Source organism: Electrona antarctica (genome assembly GCF_951216825.1).
Source record: "Electrona antarctica genome assembly, chromosome: 2".
NCBI classification, from domain to species: domain Eukaryota; kingdom Metazoa; phylum Chordata; class Actinopteri; order Myctophiformes; family Myctophidae; genus Electrona; species Electrona antarctica.
Window position 1 is genome coordinate 56,172,801 of NC_136807.1, and position 25,475 is coordinate 56,198,275.

General features: G+C 47.2%; 1 protein-coding gene across 2 annotated transcripts in view; it reads left to right on the top strand.

Annotated features, from left to right (window-relative positions):
• Window positions 1-25,475, top strand: part of asb14b (ankyrin repeat and SOCS box containing 14b) — a 137,246-nt gene that overhangs the window by 104,928 nt on the left and 6,843 nt on the right. For both annotated transcript variants that reach the window (XM_079523239.1, XM_079523240.1), the window contains exons 6-10: window positions 10,489-10,734; window positions 16,181-16,361; window positions 17,754-17,936; window positions 18,253-18,355; window positions 24,768-25,022. In XM_079523239.1, coding sequence (XP_079379365.1) covers window positions 10,489-10,734; window positions 16,181-16,361; window positions 17,754-17,936; window positions 18,253-18,355; window positions 24,768-25,022 — 968 coding nt within the window. The remainder of the gene's footprint in view (window positions 1-10,488; window positions 10,735-16,180; window positions 16,362-17,753; window positions 17,937-18,252; window positions 18,356-24,767; window positions 25,023-25,475) is intronic.

The following is a 25,475-nucleotide window of genomic DNA, read 5'->3' on the forward strand; positions in this document are numbered from 1 at the left end:
AATCAGACGGTTTCTCATATGAGCCTGAGGTGTGCAGTGACGACTGGCCAATCAGACGGATTCTCAGGAACCACAGATATCTGTGTCTGTCTGTCTGCAGCTCTGAGGAAGAGACACACATTCTCAGGGTGTTCGGGAGGTTTTGTGCATCGGCTTATGTGATTGGCCAACCCCAACCACCTACTTCAAGGATTGGCTGAGAGACATTGTCACATTTGTGCCTCACAGTCGATATTAATGGAACAACTTGCATCATTCCCAACATGCACGGCCCCAACTAGGCCAGCGTGCTCCGTCCTTGTACTGTGTCATTCACACATTCTCTTTTTTAATGCAGATCAGCCCTCATATCAGAGTGATTGACAGGACAGACTATCAGAGGAGCAGAGTTTCTACCATATTGTTTCTTACATGGACAGAAGTATGGATACAGTCTCTCAGTGAAGGTGCAGCCAGTGAAAGAGTAGAGATTTACTCTGGTCTCCACGTCATAAAAGGAGACCAGACCCTCCTCATAATCCACAAACACTCCCACTTTCTGGAGCTCCTCTCTTACAGGGAGGAGGACAGCAGGGCCAGCAGCAGCCTTGTACTTATTTCCATTCCTCAAACATATAGTCCAGAAACCATTGTTGGGACTCAGATAGATTGATCCCTTCCTGTTGATGGACTCTCTGACCACTCCTACATCCCAGTCAGTCTTCCCTCCAACCTGGTTTGCGTGCGTGTGGATGCGCCGTGCCTATGTTTTGGCACATGTTCTTCAATTTTGTGGGGGTTATGTGTGGTTATCTGCCCTTTTTCGTATTTTTGTAAATTTATTTTTTTCCCCCTGGAGCCAAGTTCTCACAGTTGCCATAGCTTGCCAAACCCAATTGACGCCACTGTTGACTGGAGAGGAGATGTGTACATGCAGATCAGCCCTCATATCAGAGTGATTGACAGGAGAGATTATCAGAGGAGCAGAGTTCGTACCATTACGGTTCAAACATGGACCGAAGTATGGATAGAGTCTCTCAGTGAAGGAGCAGCCAGTGAAAGAGTATAGATTTACTCTGGTCTCCACATCATAAAAGGAGACCAGACCCTCCTCATAATCCACAAACACTCCCACTTTCTGGAGCTCCTCTCTTACAGGGAGGAGGACAGCAGGGCCAGCAGCAGCCTTGTACTTATTTCCATTCCTCAAACATATAGTCCAGAAACCATTGTTGGGACTCAGATAGATTGATCCCTTCCTGTTGATGGACTCTCTGACCACTCCTACATCCCAGTCAGTCTTCTCTCCAACCTGGACCTCATAGTAAAACCTTCCTGAGGAAAAACTTTGTTTTCCTAAGACATCGCCACATGTAGAGAATCTCTCTTTGTTTTTGGGCAGATTCCTCCCTACGTTTCCACAACTCACTTGTTTTCCATCCTCAGACAGGATGAGGCAATGGTATGCTGTATCAGGGTCCAGAGTTACATTCACAGAGTATTGCTGAATTCTCCTCATCTCAGAATCACACAGCTTTTCCATCTCTTCACTGGGTTTGGTTCGTCTCTCTCAAGCTACTGCTCCTCACACTGTGTGGAATCAGCCTTTAAGCCGTCAAGATACATGGAATCTGACCTCATCAGATATGATGTCAGGTTCATCCACATATGGAGTTCCACACAGCTCCAACCAGCTCAGTGGCTTTGTGGTTAGAGTGTCCGCCCTGAGACTCGGAGGTCAGGGTTCGATCCCTGACCGAGTCGTACCAAAGACTCTGAAAAATGGGACCCAGTGCCTCCCTGCTTGGCACTCAGCATCAAGGGTTGGACTGTGGGGTCAGTCCCTCTGACATACTAGCGTCATGTCCAGGAGGTGTACTTGTACATCAAGCTGCCTCACACTACAGAAACAGGAGATTGGTTCCTGCCCTATGGGCCTCATGGCTCAGCAAGGCTACTTACACAGCTCCAGACAAATATGATGTCAGGTACATCCAAATATGGAGTTCCACACAGCTCCAGACTATTTTTTGGTGGACCGCATACAGTTGATTATTTTGGGGCGGTCCCAAGTGAAAATATGATTTATTTGGGGAGGCCGTGAAGAGATTGAGAAGCACTGGTTCAATTCAAAGTATGGTCGTACATCTCACCATGAGGATGTCTCACATGATCCATGACAGGCTGTGAGCTCTACCGGCTCGGAGGACCATCTGGAGGAAGGTGCAGTTCTTCTGGAGTTCACAGACTGAGGTTAGAGGAGATAGAGGAGGACCTGGAGATGAGAGACACATTGTACGTCCACCTTGGTAGCCACAGAAACGTCTCTTCTTTTGCATGTGATGACAGACAAGACAGTGTACTTTCCATTATATTGTATTCCACATACAAAGATGCCATTGACTGGCCCTGTATCTCAAATGGACAAATACATATTTGATTAAGGAATATAATATACCTTTTGTATTGTTTCTCTATATCAGCAAAATTTAGATGTTTATGTTAGACATTGAGGGAAATTAAGATTAGCAGAAAAAAAAAGAAAGAAAAAAAACACAGCTCATCAACTAACCGGTTAATCGATCGAAAAGTCCGACCGAACCGTCTCAAACGTGGCGAGTGGACTGGCCAATCAGAGTGTCTCATATGAGCCTGAGGTGTGCATTGACGACTGGCCAATCAGAGAGTGTCTCATATGATCCTGAGATGTGCAGTGACAACTGGCCAATCAGATAGTGTCTCATATGAGCCTGAGGTGTGCAGTGACGACTGGCCAATCAGAGAGTGTCTCATATGAGCCTGAGGTGTGCAGTGACGACTGGCCAATCAGACGGTTTCTCATATGAGCCTGAGGTGTGCAGTGACGACTGGCCAATCAGACGGATTCTCAGGAACCACAGATATCTGTGTCTGTCTGTCTGCAGCTCTGAGGAAGAGACACACATTCTCAGGGTGTTCGGGAGGTTTTGTGCATCGGCTTATGTGATTGGCCAACCCCAACCACCTACTTCAAGGATTGGCTGAGAGACATTGTCACATTTGTGCCTCACAGTCGATATTAATGGAACAACTTGCATCATTCCCAACATGCACGGCCCCAACTAGGCCAGCGTGCTCCGTCCTTGTACTGTGTCATTCACACATTCTCTTTTTTAATGCAGATCAGCCCTCATATCAGAGTGATTGACAGGACAGACTATCAGAGGAGCAGAGTTTCTACCATATTGTTTCTTACATGGACAGAAGTATGGATACAGTCTCTCAGTGAAGGTGCAGCCAGTGAAAGAGTAGAGATTTACTCTGGTCTCCACGTCATAAAAGGAGACCAGACCCTCCTCATAATCCACAAACACTCCCACTTTCTGGAGCTCCTCTCTTACAGGGAGGAGGACAGCAGGGCCAGCAGCAGCCTTGTACTTATTTCCATTCCTCAAACATATAGTCCAGAAACCATTGTTGGGACTCAGATAGATTGATCCCTTCCTGTTGATGGACTCTCTGACCACTCCTACATCCCAGTCAGTCTTCCCTCCAACCTGGTTTGCGTGCGTGTGGATGCGCCGTGCCTATGTTTTGGCACATGTTCTTCAATTTTGTGGGGGTTATGTGTGGTTATCTGCCCTTTTTCGTATTTTTGTAAATTTATTTTTTTCCCCCTGGAGCCAAGTTCTCACAGTTGCCATAGCTTGCCAAACCCAATTGACGCCACTGTTGACTGGAGAGGAGATGTGTACATGCAGATCAGCCCTCATATCAGAGTGATTGACAGGAGAGATTATCAGAGGAGCAGAGTTCGTACCATTACGGTTCAAACATGGACCGAAGTATGGATAGAGTCTCTCAGTGAAGGAGCAGCCAGTGAAAGAGTATAGATTTACTCTGGTCTCCACATCATAAAAGGAGACCAGACCCTCCTCATAATCCACAAACACTCCCACTTTCTGGAGCTCCTCTCTTACAGGGAGGAGGACAGCAGGGCCAGCAGCAGCCTTGTACTTATTTCCATTCCTCAAACATATAGTCCAGAAACCATTGTTGGGACTCAGATAGATTGATCCCTTCCTGTTGATGGACTCTCTGACCACTCCTACATCCCAGTCAGTCTTCTCTCCAACCTGGACCTCATAGTAAAACCTTCCTGAGGAAAAACTTTGTTTTCCTAAGACATCGCCACATGTAGAGAATCTCTCTTTGTTTTTGGGCAGATTCCTCCCTACGTTTCCACAACTCACTTGTTTTCCATCCTCAGACAGGATGAGGCAATGGTATGCTGTATCAGGGTCCAGAGTTACATTCACAGAGTATTGCTGAATTCTCCTCATCTCAGAATCACACAGCTTTTCCATCTCTTCACTGGGTTTGGTTCGTCTCTCTCAAGCTACTGCTCCTCACACTGTGTGGAATCAGCCTTTAAGCCGTCAAGATACATGGAATCTGACCTCATCAGATATGATGTCAGGTTCATCCACATATGGAGTTCCACACAGCTCCAACCAGCTCAGTGGCTTTGTGGTTAGAGTGTCCGCCCTGAGACTCGGAGGTCAGGGTTCGATCCCTGACCGAGTCGTACCAAAGACTCTGAAAAATGGGACCCAGTGCCTCCCTGCTTGGCACTCAGCATCAAGGGTTGGACTGTGGGGTCAGTCCCTCTGACATACTAGCGTCATGTCCAGGAGGTGTACTTGTACATCAAGCTGCCTCACACTACAGAAACAGGAGATTGGTTCCTGCCCTATGGGCCTCATGGCTCAGCAAGGCTACTTACACAGCTCCAGACAAATATGATGTCAGGTACATCCAAATATGGAGTTCCACACAGCTCCAGACTATTTTTTGGTGGACCGCATACAGTTGATTATTTTGGGGCGGTCCCAAGTGAAAATATGATTTATTTGGGGAGGCCGTGAAGAGATTGAGAAGCACTGGTTCAATTCAAAGTATGGTCGTACATCTCACCATGAGGATGTCTCACATGATCCATGACAGGCTGTGAGCTCTACCGGCTCGGAGGACCATCTGGAGGAAGGTGCAGTTCTTCTGGAGTTCACAGACTGAGGTTAGAGGAGATAGAGGAGGACCTGGAGATGAGAGACACATTGTACGTCCACCTTGGTAGCCACAGAAACGTCTCTTCTTTTGCATGTGATGACAGACAAGACAGTGTACTTTCCATTATATTGTATTCCACATACAAAGATGCCATTGACTGGCCCTGTATCTCAAATGGACAAATACATATTTGATTAAGGAATATAATATACCTTTTGTATTGTTTCTGTATATCAGCAAAATTTAGATGTTTATGTTAGACATTGAGGGAAATTAAGATTAGCAGAAAAAAAAAGAAAGAAAAAAAACACAGCTCATCAACTAACCGGTTAATCGATCGAAAAGTCCGACCGAACCGTCTCAAACGTGGCGAGTGGACTGGCCAATCAGAGTGTCTCATATGAGCCTGAGGTGTGCATTGACGACTGGCCAATCAGAGTGTCTCATATGAGCCTGAGGTGTGCATTGACGACTGGCCAATCAGAGAGTGTCTCATATGATCCTGAGATGTGCAGTGACAACTGGCCAATCAGAGAGTGTCTCATATGAGCCTGAGGTGTGCAGTGACGACTGGCCAATCAGACGGTTTCTCATATGAGCCTGAGGTGTGCAGTGACGACTGGCCAATCAGACGGTTTCTCAGGAACCACAGATATCTGTGTCTGTCTGTCTGCAGCTCTGAGGAAGAGACACACATTCTCAGGGTGTTCGGGAGGTTTTGTGCATCGGCTTATGTGATTGGCCAACCCCAACCACCTACTTCAAGGATTGGCTGTGAGACATTGTCACATTTGTGCCTCACAGTCGATATTAATGGAACAACTTGCATCATTCCCAACATGCACGGCCCCAACTAGGCCAGCGTGCTCCGTCCTTGTACTGTGTCATTCACACATTCTCTTTTTTAATGCAGATCAGCCCTCATATCAGAGTGATTGACAGGACAGACTATCAGAGGAGCAGAGTTTCTACCATATTGTTTCTTACATGGACAGAAGTATGGATAGAGTCTCTCAGTGAAGGTGCAGCCAGTGAAAGAGTAGAGATTTACTCTGGTCTCCACGTCATAAAAGGAGACCAGACCCTCCTCATAATCCACAAACACTCCCACTTTCTGGAGCTCCTCTCTTACAGGGAGGAGGACAGCAGGGTCAGCAGCAGCCTTGTACTTATTTCCATTCCTCAAACATATAGTCCAGAAACCATTGTTGGGACTCAGATAGATTGATCCCTTCCTGTTGATGGACTCTCTGACCACTCCTACATCCCAGTCAGTCTTCCCTCCAACCTGGTTTGCGTGCGTGTGCATGCGCCGTGCCTATGTTTTGGCACATGTTCTTCAATTTTGTGGAGGTTATGTGTGGTTATCTGCCCTTTTTCGTTTTTTTGTAAATTTATTTTTTTCCCCCTGGAGCCAAGTTCTCACAGTTGCCATAGCTTGCCAAACCCAATTGACGCCACTGTTGACTGGAGAGGAGATGTGTACATGCAGATCAGTCCTCATATCAGAGTGATTGACAGGAGAGATTATCAGAGGAGCAGAGTTCGTACCATTACGGTTCAAACATGGACCGAAGAATGGATAGAGTCTCTCAGTGAAGGAGCAGCCAGTGAAAGAGTATAGATTTACTCTGGTCTCCACATCATAAAAGGAGACCTGACCCTCCTCATAATCCACAAACACTCCCACTTTCTGGAGCTCCTCTCTTACAGGGAGGAGGACAGCAGGGCCAGCAGCAGCCTTGTACTCATTTCCATTCCTCAACCTTATAGTCCAGTAATCATTGTGGGGATTCAGTGTGATTTGTCCCTTCCTGTTGATGGACTCTCTGACCACCCCTATTATCCAGTCAGTCTTCCCTCCAACCTGAACCTCATAGTAAAACCTTCCTGAGAAGAAGCTTTGCTTTCCTAAGACATCGACACATGGAGAGAATCTTTCTTTGTTTTTGGGCAGATTCTTCCATACGTTTCCACAACTCACTTGTTTTCCATCCTCAGACAGGATGAGGCATGGGTGTGCTGTATCAGGGTCCAATGTTACATTCACAGAGTATTGCTGAATTCTCCTCATCTCAGAATCACACAGTTTCTCCATCTCTTCTCTGGGTTTGGTTCGTCTCTCTCAAGCTGCTGCTCCTCACACTGTGTGGAATCAGCCTTTAAGCCGTCAAGATACATGGAATCTGACCTCATCAGATATGATGTCAGGTTCATCCACATATGGAGTTCCACACAGCTCCAACCAGCTCAGTGGCTTTGTGGTTAGAGTGTCCGCCCTGAGACTCGGAGGTCAGGGTTCGATCCCTGACCGAGTCGTACCAAAGACTCTGAAAAATGGGACCCAGTGCCTCCCTGCTTGGCACTCAGCATCAAGGGTTGGACTGTGGGGTCAGTCCCTCTGACATACTAGCGTCATGTCCAGGAGGTGTACTTGTACATCAAGCTGCCTCACGCTACAGAAATAGGAGATTGGTTCCTGCCCTATGGGCCTCATGGCTCAGCAAGGCTACTTACACAGCTCCAGACAAATATGATGTCAGGTACATCCAAATATGGAGTTCCACACAGCTCCAGACTATTTTTTGGTGGACCGCATACAGTTGATTATTTTGGGGCGGTCCCAAGTGAAAATATGATTTATTTGGGGAGGCCGTGAAGAGATTGAGAAGCACTGGTTCAATTCAAAGTATGGTCGTACATCTCACCATGAGGATGTCTCACATGATCCATGACAGGCTGTGAGCTCTACCGGCTCGGAGGACCATCTGGAGGAAGGTGCAGTTCTTCTGGAGTTCACAGACTGAGGTTAGAGGAGATAGAGGAGGACCTGGAGATGAGAGACACATTGTACGTCCACCTTGGTAGCCACAGAAACGTCTCTTCTTTTGCATGTGATGACAGACAAGACAGTGCACTTTCCATTATATTGTATTCCACGTACAAAGATGCCATTGACTGGCCCTGTATCTCAAATGGACAAATAAATATTTGATTAAGGAATATAATATACCGTTTGTATTGTTTCTGTATATCAGCAAAATTTAGATGTTTATGTTAGACATTGAGGGAAATTAAGATTAGCAGAAAAAAAAAGAAAGAAAAAAAAAACAGCTCATCAACTAACCGGTTAATCGATCGAAAAGTCCGACCGAACCGTCTCAAACATGGCGAGTGGACTGGCCAATCAGAGTGTCTCATATGAGCCTGAGGTGTGCATTGACGACTGGCCAATCAGAGAGTGTCTCATATGATCCTGAGATGTGCAGTGACAACTGGCCAATCAGAGAGTGTCTCATATGAGCCTGAGGTGTGCAGTGACGACTGGCCAATCAGAGAGTGTCTCATATGAGCCTGAGGTGTGCAGTGACGACTGGCCAATCAGACGGATTCTCAGGAACCACAGATATCTGTGTCTGTCTGTCTGCAGCTCTGAGGAAGAGACACACATTCTCAGGGTGTTCGGGAGGTTTTGTGCATCGGCTTATGTGATTGGCCAACCCCAACCACCTACTTCAAGGATTGGCTGAGAGACATTGTCACATTTGTGCCTCACAGTCGATATTAATGGAACTACTTGCATCATTCCCAACATGCACGGCCCCAACTAGGCCAGCGTGCTCCGTCCTTGTACTGTGTCATTCACACATTCTCTTTTTTAATGCAGATCAGCCCTCATATCAGAGTGATTGACAGGAAAGACTATCAGAGGAGCAGAGTTTCTACCATATTGTTTCTTACATGGACAGAAGTATGGATACAGTCTCTCAGTGAAGGTGCAGCCAGTGAAAGAGTAGAGATTTACTCTGGTCTCCACGTCATAAAAGGAGACCAGACCCTCCTCATAATCCACAAACACTCCCACTTTCTGGAGCTCCTCTCTTACAGGGAGGAGGACAGCAGGGCCAGCAGCAGCCTTGTACTTATTTCCATTCCTCAAACATATAGTCCAGAAACCATTGTTGGGACTCAGATAGATTGATCCCTTCCTGTTGATGGACTCTCTGACCACTCCTACATCCCAGTCAGTCTTCCCTCCAACCTGGTTTGCGTGCGTGTGCATGCGCCGTGCCTATGTTTTGGCACATGTTCTTCAATTTTGTGGGGGTTATGTGTGGTTATCTGCCCTTTTTCGTTTTTTTGTAAGTTTCTTTTTTTCCCCCTGGAGCCAAGTTCTCACAGTTGCCATAGCTTGCCAAACCCAATTGACGCCACTGTTGACTGGAGAGGAGATGTGTACATGCAGATCAGCCCTCATATCAGAGTGATTGACAGGAGAGATTATCAGAGGAGCAGAGTTCGTACCATTACGGTTCAAACATGGACCGAAGAATGGATAGAGTCTCTCAGTGAAGGAGCAGCCAGTGAAAGAGTATAGATTTACTCTGGTCTCCACATCATAAAAGGAGACCAGACCCTCCTCATAATCCACAAACACTCCCACTTTCTGGAGCTCCTCTGGCTCTCTTACAGGGAGGAGGACACTCAGGACAGCAGGGTCAGCAGCAGCCTTGTAGTTATTTCCATTCCTCAACATTATAGTCCAGAAACCATTAGTGGGAGTCGGATAGATTGATCCCTTCCTGTTGATGGACTCTCTGACCACTCCTATGTCCCAGTCAGTCTTCCCTCCAACCTGGACCTCGTAGTAAAACCTTCCTGAGGAGAAGCTTTGCTTTCCTAAGACAACGACACATGGATAGAATCTCTCTTTGTTTTTGGGCAGATTCTTCATTACGTTTCCACAACTCACTTGTTTTCCATTCTCAGACAGGATGAGGTATGGGTGTGCCGTATCAGGGTCCAATGTTACATTCACAGAGTATTGCTGAATTCTCCTCATCTCAGAATCACACAGTTTCTCCATCTCTTCTCTGGGTTTGGTTCGTCTCTCTCAAGCTGCTGCTCCTCACACTGTGTGGAATCAGCCTTTTAAGCCGTTGAGATGCATGGAATCATGACCTCATCAGATATGATGTCAGGTTCATCCAAATATGGAGTTCTAACCAGCTCAGTGGCCTTGTGGTTAGTGTCCGCCATGAGAATCTCTGTAAAGGGCCTTGCAAACGTGAAGCGAGGAGCGCAGGCGTTGTTGCCTGGATCAACGGCAGGTCTCCTCCAGGTCTGTTGAAGAGGGGGCGCGACAACGCAAGCGTAAAAAAAAAAAGCTAAACAGAATCCAGGTCTGGTGGTTGAGTCGCGGGGGGGGCGTGTGCGCGTAACGAGCACGCGCGCATCAAATTCACGGGACCGCGCTCACGTAAATACGCTTGCGTTGTCTCACCGCGACTTCTCCGAGCAAAAACACAGGTCTCATTGAAAATTTGCAAGGCCCTTAAAGCCTTTGCTTTTTTTTGGGGGGGGGGGATGTTTGCATTTCAATACATATTATGAAAAAAACGTCATTCATGTGTGTGGGTGCTCTCTCTCTCTCTCTCTCTCTTCTCTCTCTCTCCCCAGCCATCCTAAATGACCAGTATGACCTGGCCACGCTGCTGCTGCGCTACCGTGCGGCGGTGGACCAGCGGGGACCTCTGGAGCGGACCGCCCTGCACGAGGCAGCGTTCCTGGGCCTGGACACCTTCGTCTACTTGCTCCTGGAGGCCGGCGCCGACCCCGACGCCCGGGACGCCCGGAGGAAGACGCCGCTGGCGCTGGCGGCGCAGAACGGACATCTGAACGTGGTGGAGACCCTCTTGCAGAAAGGTGTCTGTCCAGTGTTGTTTTTGGCAGCAAATTTTTGTTTTAGTCGTAGTCTCTTGAATGGTTTTCACTTCAGTTTTAGTCACATTTTAGTCACCATAGCTTAGTTTTCATTTAGTTTCCATTTAGTGTTCCATTTTGAGGATCCAATGGAGTTCCATTGGTTCAATAAATATATTTTAACCAACACACAATTAGGGGTTCAGACTCTTGCTCATGGACACTTGGACATAACTCTGGGGGAGCCCACAGGGATCGAACTGCATGCGGCCGCTCTACCGGCCACTCTACCCCTGAGCCACTGCCGCCCTGGTTTAACACTGGGGTGTAGGGGTGCACGATTATGAAATTATGACCGATAGCTGATCTCCGATTATTTGCAGGGTCATATCTGCCGATACCGATTCTGACCGATTCCGATATTATACAGAGGACCACAAATCCATTAATAAATAGCCTATACTAGCCTATACTCTTTAGTCTGTTTTCACAACTGAATGACAACTGAATGAGATGAGTACACAAATTAAATGTAGAAAAGATTTTACATGTTTGATTTGGATTTTGTTCTAGACTAGACTCACTTTTGATTTATCTTGAACTCATTGATGATTCTTTTTTATTTAATTATTTTGGTGGTGAGCGCAAGTTGGCATCTCGATAGAGTGCATTTCTAGTTATATTGTCATTCCCCATGTAGGAGCCAGCGTATCGTGTTTATTATCGTCCCCCTGTGTAGGAGCCAGCGTATCGTGTTTATTATCGTTCCCCTGTGTAGGAGCCAGCGTATCGTGTGTTATTTATTATCGTTCCCTGTGTAGGAGCCAGCGTATCGTGTTTATTATCGTTCCCTGTGTAGGAGCCAGCGTATCGTGTTTATTATCGTTCCCTGTGTAGGAGCCAGCGTATCGTGTTTATTATCGTTCCCTGTGTAGGAGCCAGCATATCGTGTTTATTATCGTTCCCTGTGTAGGAGCCAGCGTATCGTGTTTATTATCGTTCCCTGTGTAGGAGCCAGCGTATCGGGTTTATTATCGTTCCCTGTGTAGGAGCCAGCGTATCGTGTTATTTATCGTTCCCTGTGTAGGAGCCAGCGTATCGTGTTTATTATCGTTCCCTGTGTAGGAGCCAGCATATCGTGTTTATTATCGTTCCCTGTGTAGGAGCCAGCGTATCGTGTTTATTATCGTTCCCTGTGTAGGAGCCAGCGTATCGGGTTTATTATCGTTCCCTGTGTAGGAGCCAGCGTATCGTGTTTATTATCGTTCCCTGTGTAGGAGCCAGCGTATCGTGTTTATTATCTTCCCCCTGTGTAGGGGCCACCGTATTGTGTTTATTATCTCCCCCCTGTGTAGGAGCCAGCGTATCGTGTTCATTATCGTCCCCCTGTGTAGGAGCCAGCGTATCGTGTTCATTATCGTCCCCCTGTGTAGGAGCCAGCGTATCGTGTTTATTATCGTCCCCCTGTGTAGGAGCCAGCGTATCGTGTTTATTATCGTTCCCCTGTGTAGGAGCCAGCGTATCGTGTTTATTATCGTTCCCCCTGTGTAGGAGCCAGCGTATCGTGTTTATTATCGTTCCCCTGTGTAGGAGCCAGCGTATCGTGTTTATTATCGTTCCCCTGTGTAGGAGCCAGCGTATCGTGTTTATTATCGTTCCCCGTGTAGGAGCCAGCGTATCGTGTTTATTATCGTCCCCCTGTGTAGGAGCCAGCGTATCGTGTTTATTATCGTCCCCCTGTGTAGGAGCCAGCGTATCGTGTTTATTATCGTCCCCCGTGTAGGAGCCAGCGTATCGTGTTTATTATCGTCCCCCTGTGTAGGAGCCAGCGTATCGTGTTTATTATCGTTCCCTGTGTAGGAGCCAGCGTATCGTGTTTATTATCGTTCCCCGTGTGTAGGAGCCAGCGTATCGTGTTTATTATCGTTCCCCGTGTAGGAGCCAGCGTATCGTGTTTATTATCGTTCCCCGTGTAGGAGCCAGCGTATCGTGTTTATTATCGTTCCCCGTGTAGGAGCCAGCGTATCGTGTTTATTATCGTTCCCCGTGTGTAGGAGCCAGCGTATCGTGTTTATTATCGTTCCCTGTGTGTAGGAGCCAGCGTATCGTGTTTATTATCGTTCCCTGTGTAGGAGCCAGCGTATCGTGTTTATTATCGTTCCCTGTGTAGGAGCCAGCGTATCGTGTTCATTATCGTTCCCCGTGTGTAGGAGCCAGCGTATCGTGTTTATTATCGTTCCCTGTGTAGGAGCCAGCGTATCGTGTTTATTATCGTTCCCCTGTGTAGGAGCCAGCGTATCGTGTTTATTATCGTTCCCCGTGTGTAGGAGCCAGCGTATCGTGTTTATTATCGTTCCCCTGTGTAGGAGCCAGCGTATCATGTTTATTATCGTTCCCCTGTGTAGGAGCCAGCGTATCGTGTTTATTATCGTTCCCTGTGTAGAAGCCAGCTTATGGTGTTTATTATCGTTCCCTGTGTAGGAGCCAGCGTATCGTGTTTATTATCGTTCCCCGTGTAGGAGCCAGCGTATCGTGTTTATTATCGTTCCCTGTGTAGGAGCCAGCGTATCATGTTTATTATCGTTCCCTGTGTAGGAGCCAGCGTATCGTATTTATTATCGTTCCCCGTGTAGGAGCCAGCGTATCGTGTTTATTATCGTTCCCCTGTGTAGGAGCCAGTGTATCGTGTTTATTATCGTTCCCCTGTGTAGGAGCCAGCGTATCGTGTTTATTATCGTTCCCTGTGTAGGAGCCAGCGTATCGTGTTTATTATCGTTCCCCGTGTAGGAGCCAGCGTATCGTGTTTATTATCGTTCCCCGTGTAGGAGCCAGCGTATCGTGTTTATTATCGTTCCCCTGTGTAGGAGCCAGCGTATCGTGTTTATTATCGTTCCCCGTGTAGGAGCCAGCGTATCGTGTTTATTATCGCCGTGTAGGAGCCAGCGTATCGTGTTTATTATCGTTCCCCTGTGTAGGAGCCAGCGTATCGTGTTTATTATCGTTCCCCGTGTAGGAGCCAGCGTATCGTGTTTATTATCGTTCCCCGTGTAGGAGCCAGCGTATCGTGTTTATTATCGTTCCCCTGTGTAGGAGCCAGCGTATCGTGTTTATTATCGTTCCCCGTGTAGGAGCCAGCGTATCGTGTTTATTATCGTTCCCCGTGTAGGAGCCAGCGTATCGTGTTTATTATCGTTCCCCGTGTAGGAGCCAGCGTATCGTGTTTATTATCGTTCCCCTGTGTAGGAGCCAGCGTATCGTGTTTATTATCGTCCCCCCTGTGTAGGAGCCAGCGTATCGTGTTTATTATCGTCCCCCCTGTGTAGGAGCCAGCGTATCGTGTTTATTATCGTTCCCCGTGTGTAGGAGCCAGCGTATCGTGTTTATTATCGTTCCCTGTGTAGGAGCCAGCGTATCGTGTTTATTATCGTCCCCCTGTGTAGGAGCCAGCGTATCGTGTTTATTATCGTTCCCCTGTGTAGGAGCCAGCGTATCGTGTTTATTATCGTTCCCCTGTGTAGGAGCCAGCGTACCGTGTTCATTATCGTCCCCCTTTGTAGGAGCCAGCGTATCGTGTTTATTATCGTTCCCCGTGTAGGAGCCAGCGTATCGTGTTTATTATCGTTCCCCGTGTGTAGGAGCCAGCGTATCGTGTTTATTATCGTTCCCTGTGTAGGAGCCAGCGTATCGTGTTTATTATCGTTCCCCGTGTGTAGGAGCCAGCGTATCGTATTTATTATCGTTCCCCGTGTGTAGGAGCCAGCGTATCGTGTTTATTATCGTCCCCCTGTGTAGGAGCCAGCGTATCGTGTTTATTATCGTTCCCCGTGTAGGAGCCAGCGTATCGTGTTTATTATCGTTCCCCTGTGTAGGAGCCAGCGTATCGTGTTTATTATCGTCCCCCCTGTGTAGTAGCCAGCGTATCGTGTTTATTATCGTTCCCCAGGAGCCAGCGTATCGTGTTTATTATCGTTCCCTGTGTAGGAGCCAGCGTATCGTGTTTATTATCGTTCCCCGTGTAGGAGCCAGCGTATCGTGTTTATTATCGTCCCCTGTGTAGGAGCCAGCGTATCGTGTTTATTATCGTTCCCCGTGTAGGAGCCAGCGTATCGTGTTTATTATCGTTCCCCGTGTGTAGGAGCCAGCGTATCGTGTTTATTATCGTTCCCCGTGTAGGAGCCAGCGTATCGTGTTTATTATCGCTCCCCTGTGTAGGAGCCAGCGTATCGTGTTTATTATCGTTCCCCGTGTAGGAGCCAGCGTATCGTGTTTATTATCGTTCCCCGTGTGTAGGAGCCAGCGTATCGTGTTTATTATCGTCCCCCTGTGTAGGAGCCAGCGTATCGTGTTTATTATCGTTCCCCGTGTAGGAGCCAGCGTATCGTGTTTATTATCGTTCCCCTGTGTAGGAGCCAGCGTATCGTGTTTATTATCGTCCCCCCTGTGTAGGAGCCAGCGTATCGTGTTTATTATCGTTCCCCAGGAGCCAGCGTATCGTGTTTATTATCGTTCCCTGTGTAGGAGCCAGCGTATCGTGTTTATTATCGTTCCCCGTGTAGGAGCCAGCGTATCGTGTTTATTATCGTCCCCTGTGTAGGAGCCAGCGTATCGTGTTTATTATCGTTCCCCGTGTAGGAGCCAGCGTATCGTGTTTATTATCGTTCCCCGTGTAGGAGCCAGCGTATCGTGTTTATTATCGTTCCCCTGTGTAGGAGCCAGCGTATCGTGTTTATTATCGTTCCCCGTGTAGGAGCCAGCGTATCGTGTTTATTATCGTTCCCCTGTGTAGGAGCCAGCGTATCGTGTTTATTATCGTTCCCCGTGTGTAGGAGCCAGCGTATCGTGTTTATTATCGTTCCCCGTGTAGGAGCCAGCGTATCGTGTTCATTATCGTCCCCCTGTGTAGGAGCCAGCGTATCGTGTTCATTATCGTCCCCCTGTGTAGGAGCCAGCGTATCGTGTTCATTATCGTCCCCCTGTGTAGGAGCCAGCGTATCGTGTTCATTATCGTCCCCCTGTGTAGGAGCCAGCGTATCGTGTTCATTATCGTCCCCCTGTGTAGGAGCCAGCGTATCGTGTTCATTATCGTCCCCCTGTGTAGGAGCCAGCGTATCGTGTTCATTATCGTCCCCCTGTGTAGGAGCCAGCGTATCGTGTTCATTATCGTCCCCCTGTGTAGGAGCCAGCGTATCGTGTTCATTATCGTCCCCCTGTGTAGGAGCCAGCGTATCGTGTTCATTATCGTCCCCCTGTGTAGGAGCCAGCGTATCGTGTTCATTATCGTTCCCCTGTGTAGGAGCCAGCGTATCGTGTTCATTATCGTCCCCCTGTGTAGGAGCCAGCGTATCGTGTTCATTATCGTCCCCCTGTGTAGGAGCCAGCGTATCGTGTTCATTATCGTCCCCCTGTGTAGGAGCCAGCGTATCGTGTTCATTATCGTCCCCCTGTGTAGGAGCCAGCGTATCGTGCCAGTCGTCGGAGGAGGAGCACGGCGGCAGCGTCCTGTTCGAAGCCGCTCTGTCGGGAAACCCGGACGTCGTCGCCGCTCTGCTGGAGCACGGGGCCGACGCCAACACGCCCATCTACGGCGGGCACCTGCCCATCCACCGCCTGGCGTACCACGGGCACATACTGTGAGCCAATGAATGTAATAAATGTATGTGGAGTAAAAAGTACAATATTTGAGATGTAATTGTCACAGCCCTGACCACTGTCTGTGCCACACTCACTCATCCACTGCCCTGATGACTACCAGGGCCCACCTGTGTGTCTCACCTCACCTGCTCCCTAATGAACCTAGTCTATATATAGCCATTGATGCTCTCATGTGGTTGTTGGTTTATCAGTTTGCTCTGCCTTGTGTATTAAGGCAGGGGTTCTCAACCCGTGGGTCGCGACCCCCCGGGGGGTCGCCAAATTATTTTGGGGGGTCCCCAAAATATTAAAAAAAAAAAAAAAAGGTTTTTAAAAAAATTGGCGCGCTATGAGCTTGTAGATCTGCTATTTTTCAATAGCTAAATTATAACAATGCTTAAAACATCAAAAGGGGTTCCCGCCCAAAATGGGTTAAGGTTATTGTAGCAGTCAATTTATATTGGGGGTCGGGAGGGGGCGGGGCGGGGGTCCCGAGACATTGCCAAAGCATTTCCGGGGGTCCCCGGCCAAAAACGTTGAGAACCCCTGTATTAAGGTGTACCTGATTCCTACTTTTGCCAAGTAAAGACTTTTAGTTTATTCCTTGTGTCCGTGAGTTCTGCATTTTGGATCCTTACCTGGGATAGAAGCCTGACAGTAATGGAATAGAAGTATAAAAGATATTGGTACAGCGTACATTGAAATTGTATACGTATAAGTACAGTACTTGAGTGTGTACGTGAGTACAGTACGTGAGAGTAGGGATGTCCCGATATACTTTTTTCGCTTCCGATCTGATCCCGATACCTCAATTTCTGTGTTAGCCGATACCGATAACGAATACCGATACCAGTGTCGTGATCTCATGTTGTGTTTATAGCTATCTAGCTATATATCTCGTGTTGTGTTTATAGCAGACTCCTCACTCAAATGTGCATTTTATTTACCTGCCATAGTGTCAACCCCTTACCCGTGTGTAGGATCGGTGGTTAGACTGGCGTATTCACCGATACCGATATGACCCGATATGACAAATAAGGGCCGATCCGATACTTTTCCCGATACCGATACAGTATCGGGACATCTCTACTTGAGAGTAAATGTAATGTAGTGTAATCCCCAGAGCCCAGAGCATGTGATCCCAGTGAGAGTACATGTAGTGTACTCACTACTCCCCAGAGCCCTGGAGCATGTGATCCCAGAGTTAATGCAGTGTAGTCCCTAATCCCCAGAGCCCTGGAGCATGTGATCCCAGTGTAAATGTAGTGTACTCACTACTCCCCAGAGCCCTGGAGCATGTGATCCCAGTGTAAATGTAATGTACTCCCTACTCCCCAGAGCCCTGGAGCATGTGATCCCAGTGTAAATGTAGTGTACTCCCTACTCCCCAGAGCCCTGGAGCACGTGATCCCAGTGACGCGGGCGGAGGCGGTGAAGCAGAGCGGGATGAGCCCGCTGCACTCGGCCGCGGCCGGAGGCCACGCCCACTGCCTGGAGCTCCTCCTCCAGGCCGGGTACGACCCCAACTTCATGCTCCACCCCCGGATACGACGCAACTACGACGACGAACGCAGGTCAGTGGTTGCCATGGAGACGACGACGACGACATAACTATGACGTCTGTCATAGTGAGGGGAGATGAATCGGCAAACACATCGATATAGTTGTTTTTTGATTAATCGGTCCGATTAATCAATCGGTCCGTGTCAAGACGTGTCCACAGTCAAGTCCCAGGCACCCCACAGTTTTATTTGATAGGGGGACGTCCTATAGGCATCATAAGTGTTAAAATAGCCGATCTACAAGCTCACAGCGTATAAAGTAGTAGTACCTCAAAGCTGTACTCGAACACATGCACTGACTCACAGTAGTTGCTTTCCTCCACTCCAGGTCTGCTCTCTACTTCGCCGTGTCCAACAATGACATGCAGTGTACCCGCCTGCTGTTGAAGGCTGGAGCCATGGTGAACCAGGACCCCATTAACTGTCTGCAGGTAAGATACCAGGACCCCATTAACTGTCTGCAGGTAAGATACCAGGACCCCATTAACTGTCTACAGGTAAGAACCAGGACCCCATTAACTGTCTGCAGGTAAGATACCAGGACCCCATTAACTGTCTACAGGTAAGAACCAACCAGGACCCCATTAACTGTCTACAGGTAAGATACCAGGACCCCATTAACTGTCTACAGGTAAGATACCAGGACCCCATTAACTGTATGCAGGTAAGAGCCAGGACCCCATTAACTGTCTACAGGTAAGATACCAGGACCCCATTAACTGTCTGCAGGTAAGATACCAGGACCCCATTAACTGTCTACAGGTAAGATACCAGGACCCCATTAACTGTCTGCAGGTAAGATACCAGGACCCCATTAACTGTCTGCAGGTAAGAACCAACCAGGACCCCATTAACTGTCTACAGGTAAGATACCAGGACCCCATTAACTGTCTGCAGGTAAGAACCAACCAGGACCCCATTAACTGTCTACAGGTAAGATACCAGGACCCCATTAACTGTCTGCAGGTAAGATACCAGGACCCCATTAACTGTCTACAGGTAAGAACCAGGACCCCATTAACTGTCTACAGGTAAGAACCAACCAGGACCCCATTAACTGTCTGCAGGTAAGATACCAGGACCCCATTAACTGTCTACAGGTAAGATACCAGGACCCCATTAACTGTCTACAGGTAAGAACCAACCAGGACCCCATTAACTGTCTGCAGGTAAGATACCAGGACCCCATTAACTGTCTACAGGTAAGATACCAGGACCCCATTAACTGTCTACAGGTAAGAACCAGGACCCCATTAACTGTCTACAGGTAAGAACCAACCAGGACCCCATTAACTGTCTACAGGTAAGATACCAGGACCCCATTAACTGTCTACAGGTAAGAACCAGGACCCCATTAACTGTCTACAGGTAAGAACCAACCAGGACCCCATTAACTGTCTACAGGTAAGAATCAACCAGGACCCCATTAACTGTCTACAGGTAAGATACCAGGACCCCATTAACTGTCTACAGGTAAGATACCAGGACCCCATTAACTGTCTGCAGGTAAGATACCAGGACCCCATTAACTGTCTGCAGGTAAGAACCAGGACCCCATTAACTGTCTACAGGTAAGAACCAGGACCCCATTAACTGTCTGCAGGTAAGAATCAACCAGGACCCCATTAACTGTCTGCAGGTAAGATACCAGGACCCCATTAACTGTCTACAGGTAAGATACCAGGACCCCATTAACTGTCTGCAGGTAAGAATCAACCAGGACCCCATTAACTGTCTACAGGTAAGATACCAGGACCCCATTAACTGTCTACAGGTAAGATACCAGGACCCCATTAACTGTCTGCAGGTAAGATACCAGGACCCCATTAACTGTCTACAGGTAAGAATCAACCAGGACCCCATTAACTGTCTACAGGTAAGATACCAGGACCCCATTAACTGTCTACAGGTAAGATACCAGGACCCCATTAACTGTCTGCAGGTAAGATACCAGGACCCCATTAACTGTCTACAGGTAAGATACCAGGACCCCATTAACTGTCTGCAGGTAAGATACCAGGACCCCATTAACTGTCTGCAGGTAAGATACCAGGACCCCATTAACTGTCTACAGGTAAGATACCAGGACCCCATTAACTGTCTACAGGTAAGAACCAGGACCCCATTAACTGTCTACAGGTAAGATACCAGGACCCCATTAACTGTCTGCAGGTAAGAACCAACCAGGACCCCATTAACTGTCTACAGGTAAGAACCAGGACCCCATTAACTGTCTACAGGTAAGATACCAGGACCCCATTAACTGTCTACAGGTAAGAACCAGGACCCCATTAACTGTCTACAGGTAAGATACCAGGACCCCATTAACTGTCTACAGGTAAGAGCCAGGACCCCATTAACTGTCTACAGGTAAGATACCAGGACCCCATTAACTGTCTACAGGTAAGAGCCAGGACCCCATTAACTGTCTACAGGTAAGATACCAAAATCCGAAAAACGCGCTCTGTGTAAATAACCAAAATAACATTGGTTCTATAACTGGTTCCCTTTCCACCAAAAATAACTTTGGTTCTAGAACTGGTTCCATTCTTTATTTATATGACATCTGCATCTTCCATCCTGAATAGGTACACGCCCACTTTGAGCCTATCTCACAGAATTTCCCCGCCCCCTTAATACGCCCCCTTTCGGGGTTAGTGGTGATAGCGTGACGTCACTCCATAGACGCTACATGTTAACAGAGGTAATTTAAGAAGTCTACAACTTTTGTTTTCTCAAGGTAAGGTTTGTTCTATCTGTTCGAGCTGATTTACCATCTTGTTTGCTTCATAATAATATTGGTCTGTCACATTTTTACATTAGAAAATGTACTTAGATTCTCCAGAGAAAAAAACGTGTAAATGCTAATGTTAAATGACACCACTATTTACCGGAAGTGGGCGTGGAAAGCGGGCTGTGAGATAGGCCTATTGGTTCCAGTTCCGTTTAGGGATCTGAACCAATTAATTTGGTTCAAAATTAGGCGGGGGAAAAATAGAACGGAACAGGTTTCAACCTCGGTAGAAAAGAGGCCTACCGTATAATATAGCCAGGACTTATCCCCAGCCCAACACATTTTAATTTATTTTGAAAGGAGCAGATCTGAAATGAACAATAGCACTTTCAATATCAAATGACACTGATCATCCCCTGTATCGCTTTTTTAACCTCATGCCATCTGGAGAAAGATACAGAACCTTGGCTGTGGAAAAAGGTCATTTTAAGTAGGAGCTTTGTTCCCTCAGCCATCGCAGCATTATCCTATTTAGACCTGAGGACGAATCTACAAATATCTTCTAAATCCTGACAGTTTTCTGAAAAACCTATGTTTCTATGTTAGTGGTGCTCAACCTTTTTCACATCAAGGACCCCCAGAATTATCTGTATTTGGATGCGGACCCCCATCTGAAAATATGCTGTTCCAGGGACCCCCCCAGAAGCAAACATTTGAGTTAAAAACGTTCGCTCTGAAAGAATATATATATTCAAAGATTTGCGCCACATTTTCACAATGAAAACAAAATAGCAGATCTAAGCTCGTAGAGCTTGTAAATTTGCTATTTTTCAATGGCTAAAGACAAGTATAACATAATGCTTAAAACACAAAAAGGGGTTCCCGTACAGAATGGATTAAACAAACTGCCCCGCCGATAGGATGGTTCTGTACACTGTGGGGACCTCATGTTTTTGTATTGTCTTGGTGTGTTGTTTTTGATGTGGGTTTTGATGAACAGACTGTGGAGACAAATATCCTTCGGGACAATCAAAAATTATGATTTTTGTCCTATAACACAAACATTAAATTCCCATTGACTATGATTGGAGAATTCACGTCATATGTGTCTGAGCAAATCGGCTATTTTCGTCCTAACACAAACATTAAATTCCCATTGACAATGAATGGAGAATTTACGTCCTATGAAGATGAGCAAATTGGCTATTTTTGTCCTACACAAAGATAAAATTCCCATTGACAATGAATGGATGATGTACGATGATAAGAGCGCCCCTCACTTCACACGGGTGTGATTTTTGAGGGGCGCTAGCCCCTCCAGCTTTTGTCCCCACACGTCTCAAGATTTGCCATTGACAATGAAAGGGGAATTCAGGTCAAATGTCCGCTACATCTTCTCCCCACACGTCTCAAGACTTGCGATTGACAATGAACGGAGAAACTAGGTCAAAATTCTGCCAAATATGACATTAAAACATTAAACGCCACTGACATTGAAGGGAAGATTTATGTCATATGTAAACGAGCAAATCAGCTAACCAATCACAGGCAACAGGCATTCTGATTGGCCAGTATGAGATGATGCATGATGTATGATGCAGAGTGTAGAGTAGGAGAGTAGCGACACGCTTTGATCTCGCCGCAAAGCGGGTACCTATATGGGCTATAGTTCCAAACATTGCTCCTATGGCTGGAACTATATCCCATTGAGATAGAATGAGCACTTCAAAATTCCCTGCTGATGGCAGCTGATAACGGTTCCCCCTCCCTCCTCATCCTCCTGGACTTGTCAGCCGCATTCGACACAGTCGACCATACCATTCTCCTCAACCGACTCCACTCCACTATAGGACTCATCGACACTGCACTAAACTGGTTCACCTCATATCTCACAGACAGAACCTAGTGCGTCTCCCTGGGAGGTATTCACTCACGATCACACCCTGTCACCTGCGGCGTACCCCAAGGTTCCGTCCTCGACCCCACCCCTTTCACTCTCTACATGCTCCCCCTTGGTCGTATCATCAGCCAGCATGGGATATCCTACCACTGCTACGCTGATGACACCCAACTCTACCTCAGGACAGTCCCACCCCCCTATGCCCCCCTGTCATCACCATCATCACCATCATCCACACTGACCACCTGCCTTGAGGAGATAAAGGCGTGGATGACCGATAACTTTCTCCAACTCAACAGCTCCAAGAAAGAGGCCATTCTCATCGGCACCCCACACCAGGTCAAATCATCCCCAATAACCAGCATCACCTTCTCCAACCAGGACCTCCCCCTCTCACCTGTAGTCACCAACTTGGGTGTAAAAATGGACCCCCACCTGACCTTTGACCCCCACATCAAACACCTTTGCAAAACCTCATTCTTTCACCTCCGAAACATAGCCAGACTCCGTCCCACACTCAACCTGCCAGATGCAGAAAAACTTGTTCACGCCTTTGTCTCCTCAAGGCTTGACTACTGCAACGCACTTCTCACCGGGATCCCTAGCAAGAGCATCCAGAGGTTCCAGTACATCCAGAACAGTGCTGCTAGGATCCTGGTGAGAGTGCGGAAATACGATCATATCACACCCATACTCCATTCCCTTCACTGGCTTCCCGTCTCCTCCAGGATAGATTACAAGGTCTGCCTCCTCACCCATCAGTGCATCCACAGCAACGCCCCTTCCTATCTGAAGGAACTCATTGAACCCCCAGCCTCCACCCGCTCCCTCCGCTCTGGAAATTCAAACACACTCAAAACCACCAAAACAAAACTCCGCACCATGGGGGACCGGGCCTTCTGCTCAGCTGCTCCTCGGCTGTGGAATGCCCTCCCCGACCACCTGAGAGCACCACAATCCGTGGACGCTTTTAAAAGGGGACTTAAGACATTTATTTTTAACAAGGCATTTGGCCAGTTGGACCATTAGATGCCCGGTGTACCTTTAATCATTTTAGCAGTAGGCATATACCATGAAATGCAAGTTCTCTTTTCTTATTATTATTATTTTATTTTTTGAGTGGTGTAAACCACTCCTACAACTGGCTTTTGTGTGCAGAAAAAAATGAGCATGGTTGCTATGTTCAAAATAATTTCTGACGTAATTAAATCACACCCGGGTGAACTGGATGACCGTAGCAACCATGGTCATTTTCTCTGCACAAAAAAAGCCAGTTGTGAAATCACATCCAGGTGTGATTTCATTACGTCAGATCAGAGCTGATCAGGCTATATAATACCTTACCTTATATAATACCTCACATCGGACAAAAACTCCAGCTGAATCAACTTCATGGTCACAAATCATCACATCAGAAGACGAGTCTACCTAGCCAAAGATCTTTAACGTCAGACATTACGTCAGACCACAGCTGATCATGCTATATAAAACCTTACACCACTCAGTTCACACGGGTGTGATTTTTTTAGTACGTGTGCGTGTTTTTTGAGTGGTGTAAACCACTCCTACAACTGGCTTTGTTAGTTTACGTGTCTGTCTGTTTGTCTGTCTGTCTGTTCGTACCAAAAAATGAGCATGGTGCATTGTGATTGGCCGGAATGAGACATTACGTCACTGACATTACGTCAGTGACCACAGCTGATCAGGCTATATAAGACCTTGCACCACTCAGTTCACACGGGTGTGATTTTTTTTTTAAGTTAAGTGTTTTTTTGAGTGGTGCAAACCACTCCAACAACTGGCTTTGTACCTGTGTACCCGTGTTTGTTCGTACCAAAAAACGAGCATGGTTGCTATGGTTAGTATGTGACGTCACTGACATCACAGATATCACGTCAGAGTGAATCAATCTCTATATAATCAATCTTTATTGCACCACTCAGTTCACACGGGTGTGATTTTTAAGTTAAGTTTTGTGTGTGTGTGTGTGTGTGTGTGTGTGTGTGTGTGTGATACAGCTGCGCCCTCTGGTGGCGGGTGGGTGGTGTTACAGCGTGACACACAGACAGACACACACATACAGACATGTTCTGCTAGGTCTCATAGTTAGTGCTCACTGCGTTCGCGCGCCCCTCACTCCACACGAGTGTGATTATTATTATTATTATTATTACAAGCTCACAAGGAGTCTCTGCTTGTCTTGGTCTAGGTGGCTCTGCGGCAGGGCAACTACGAGCTGGTCAACGCTCTGCTGAAGTCCGGCGCCAACGTCAACTACTACTCTCGCGTGAACACCACGCACTTCCCGTCGGCGCTGCAGCACGCTCTGAGGGACGAGGTGATGCTCCGGATCATCCTGAACAACGGCTTCGACGCGCGGCGCTGCTTCGACTGTCCCTACGGAGACGGAGCCCACCGCCACCACGGGACTCTGACCGCCACCGCAGTCGTCATCACAGACATGGTGGTGAGTTGGTATAGGGTCGCGACATTCAAAATCACACCCGGGTTGAGGTACAATGTTGTTTTTGGCAGCAAATTTAGATTTTTAGTTTAGTCATAGTCTTAAGTCTTTGGAATAAAACTTAGTTTTAGTCACATTTTAGTCATCTGAAAATGTAGTGTGTTAATGTTAAATCATACCTCTAGTAGGGGTTTATCAATTGTCTGGGGCCATTGTCACTTGCTCCCCGAGCGGGAATCGAACCTTTACATTATTCAGTTACCTTGACCACTATAGTTGTCTAGTTTTAGTCGACTAAATGTCATAAGATTTTAGTCAACTAAATCTACAGTTGATTTAGTCGACTAAAATGTATTTTGGCGGGCCTTGATGCCGTCGTAATGGCTGATTTTACACTTGCTGAAAACAGCCAAGCTCAAAACGCGTCGCACTGTGAGCAAGTGTAAAATGACT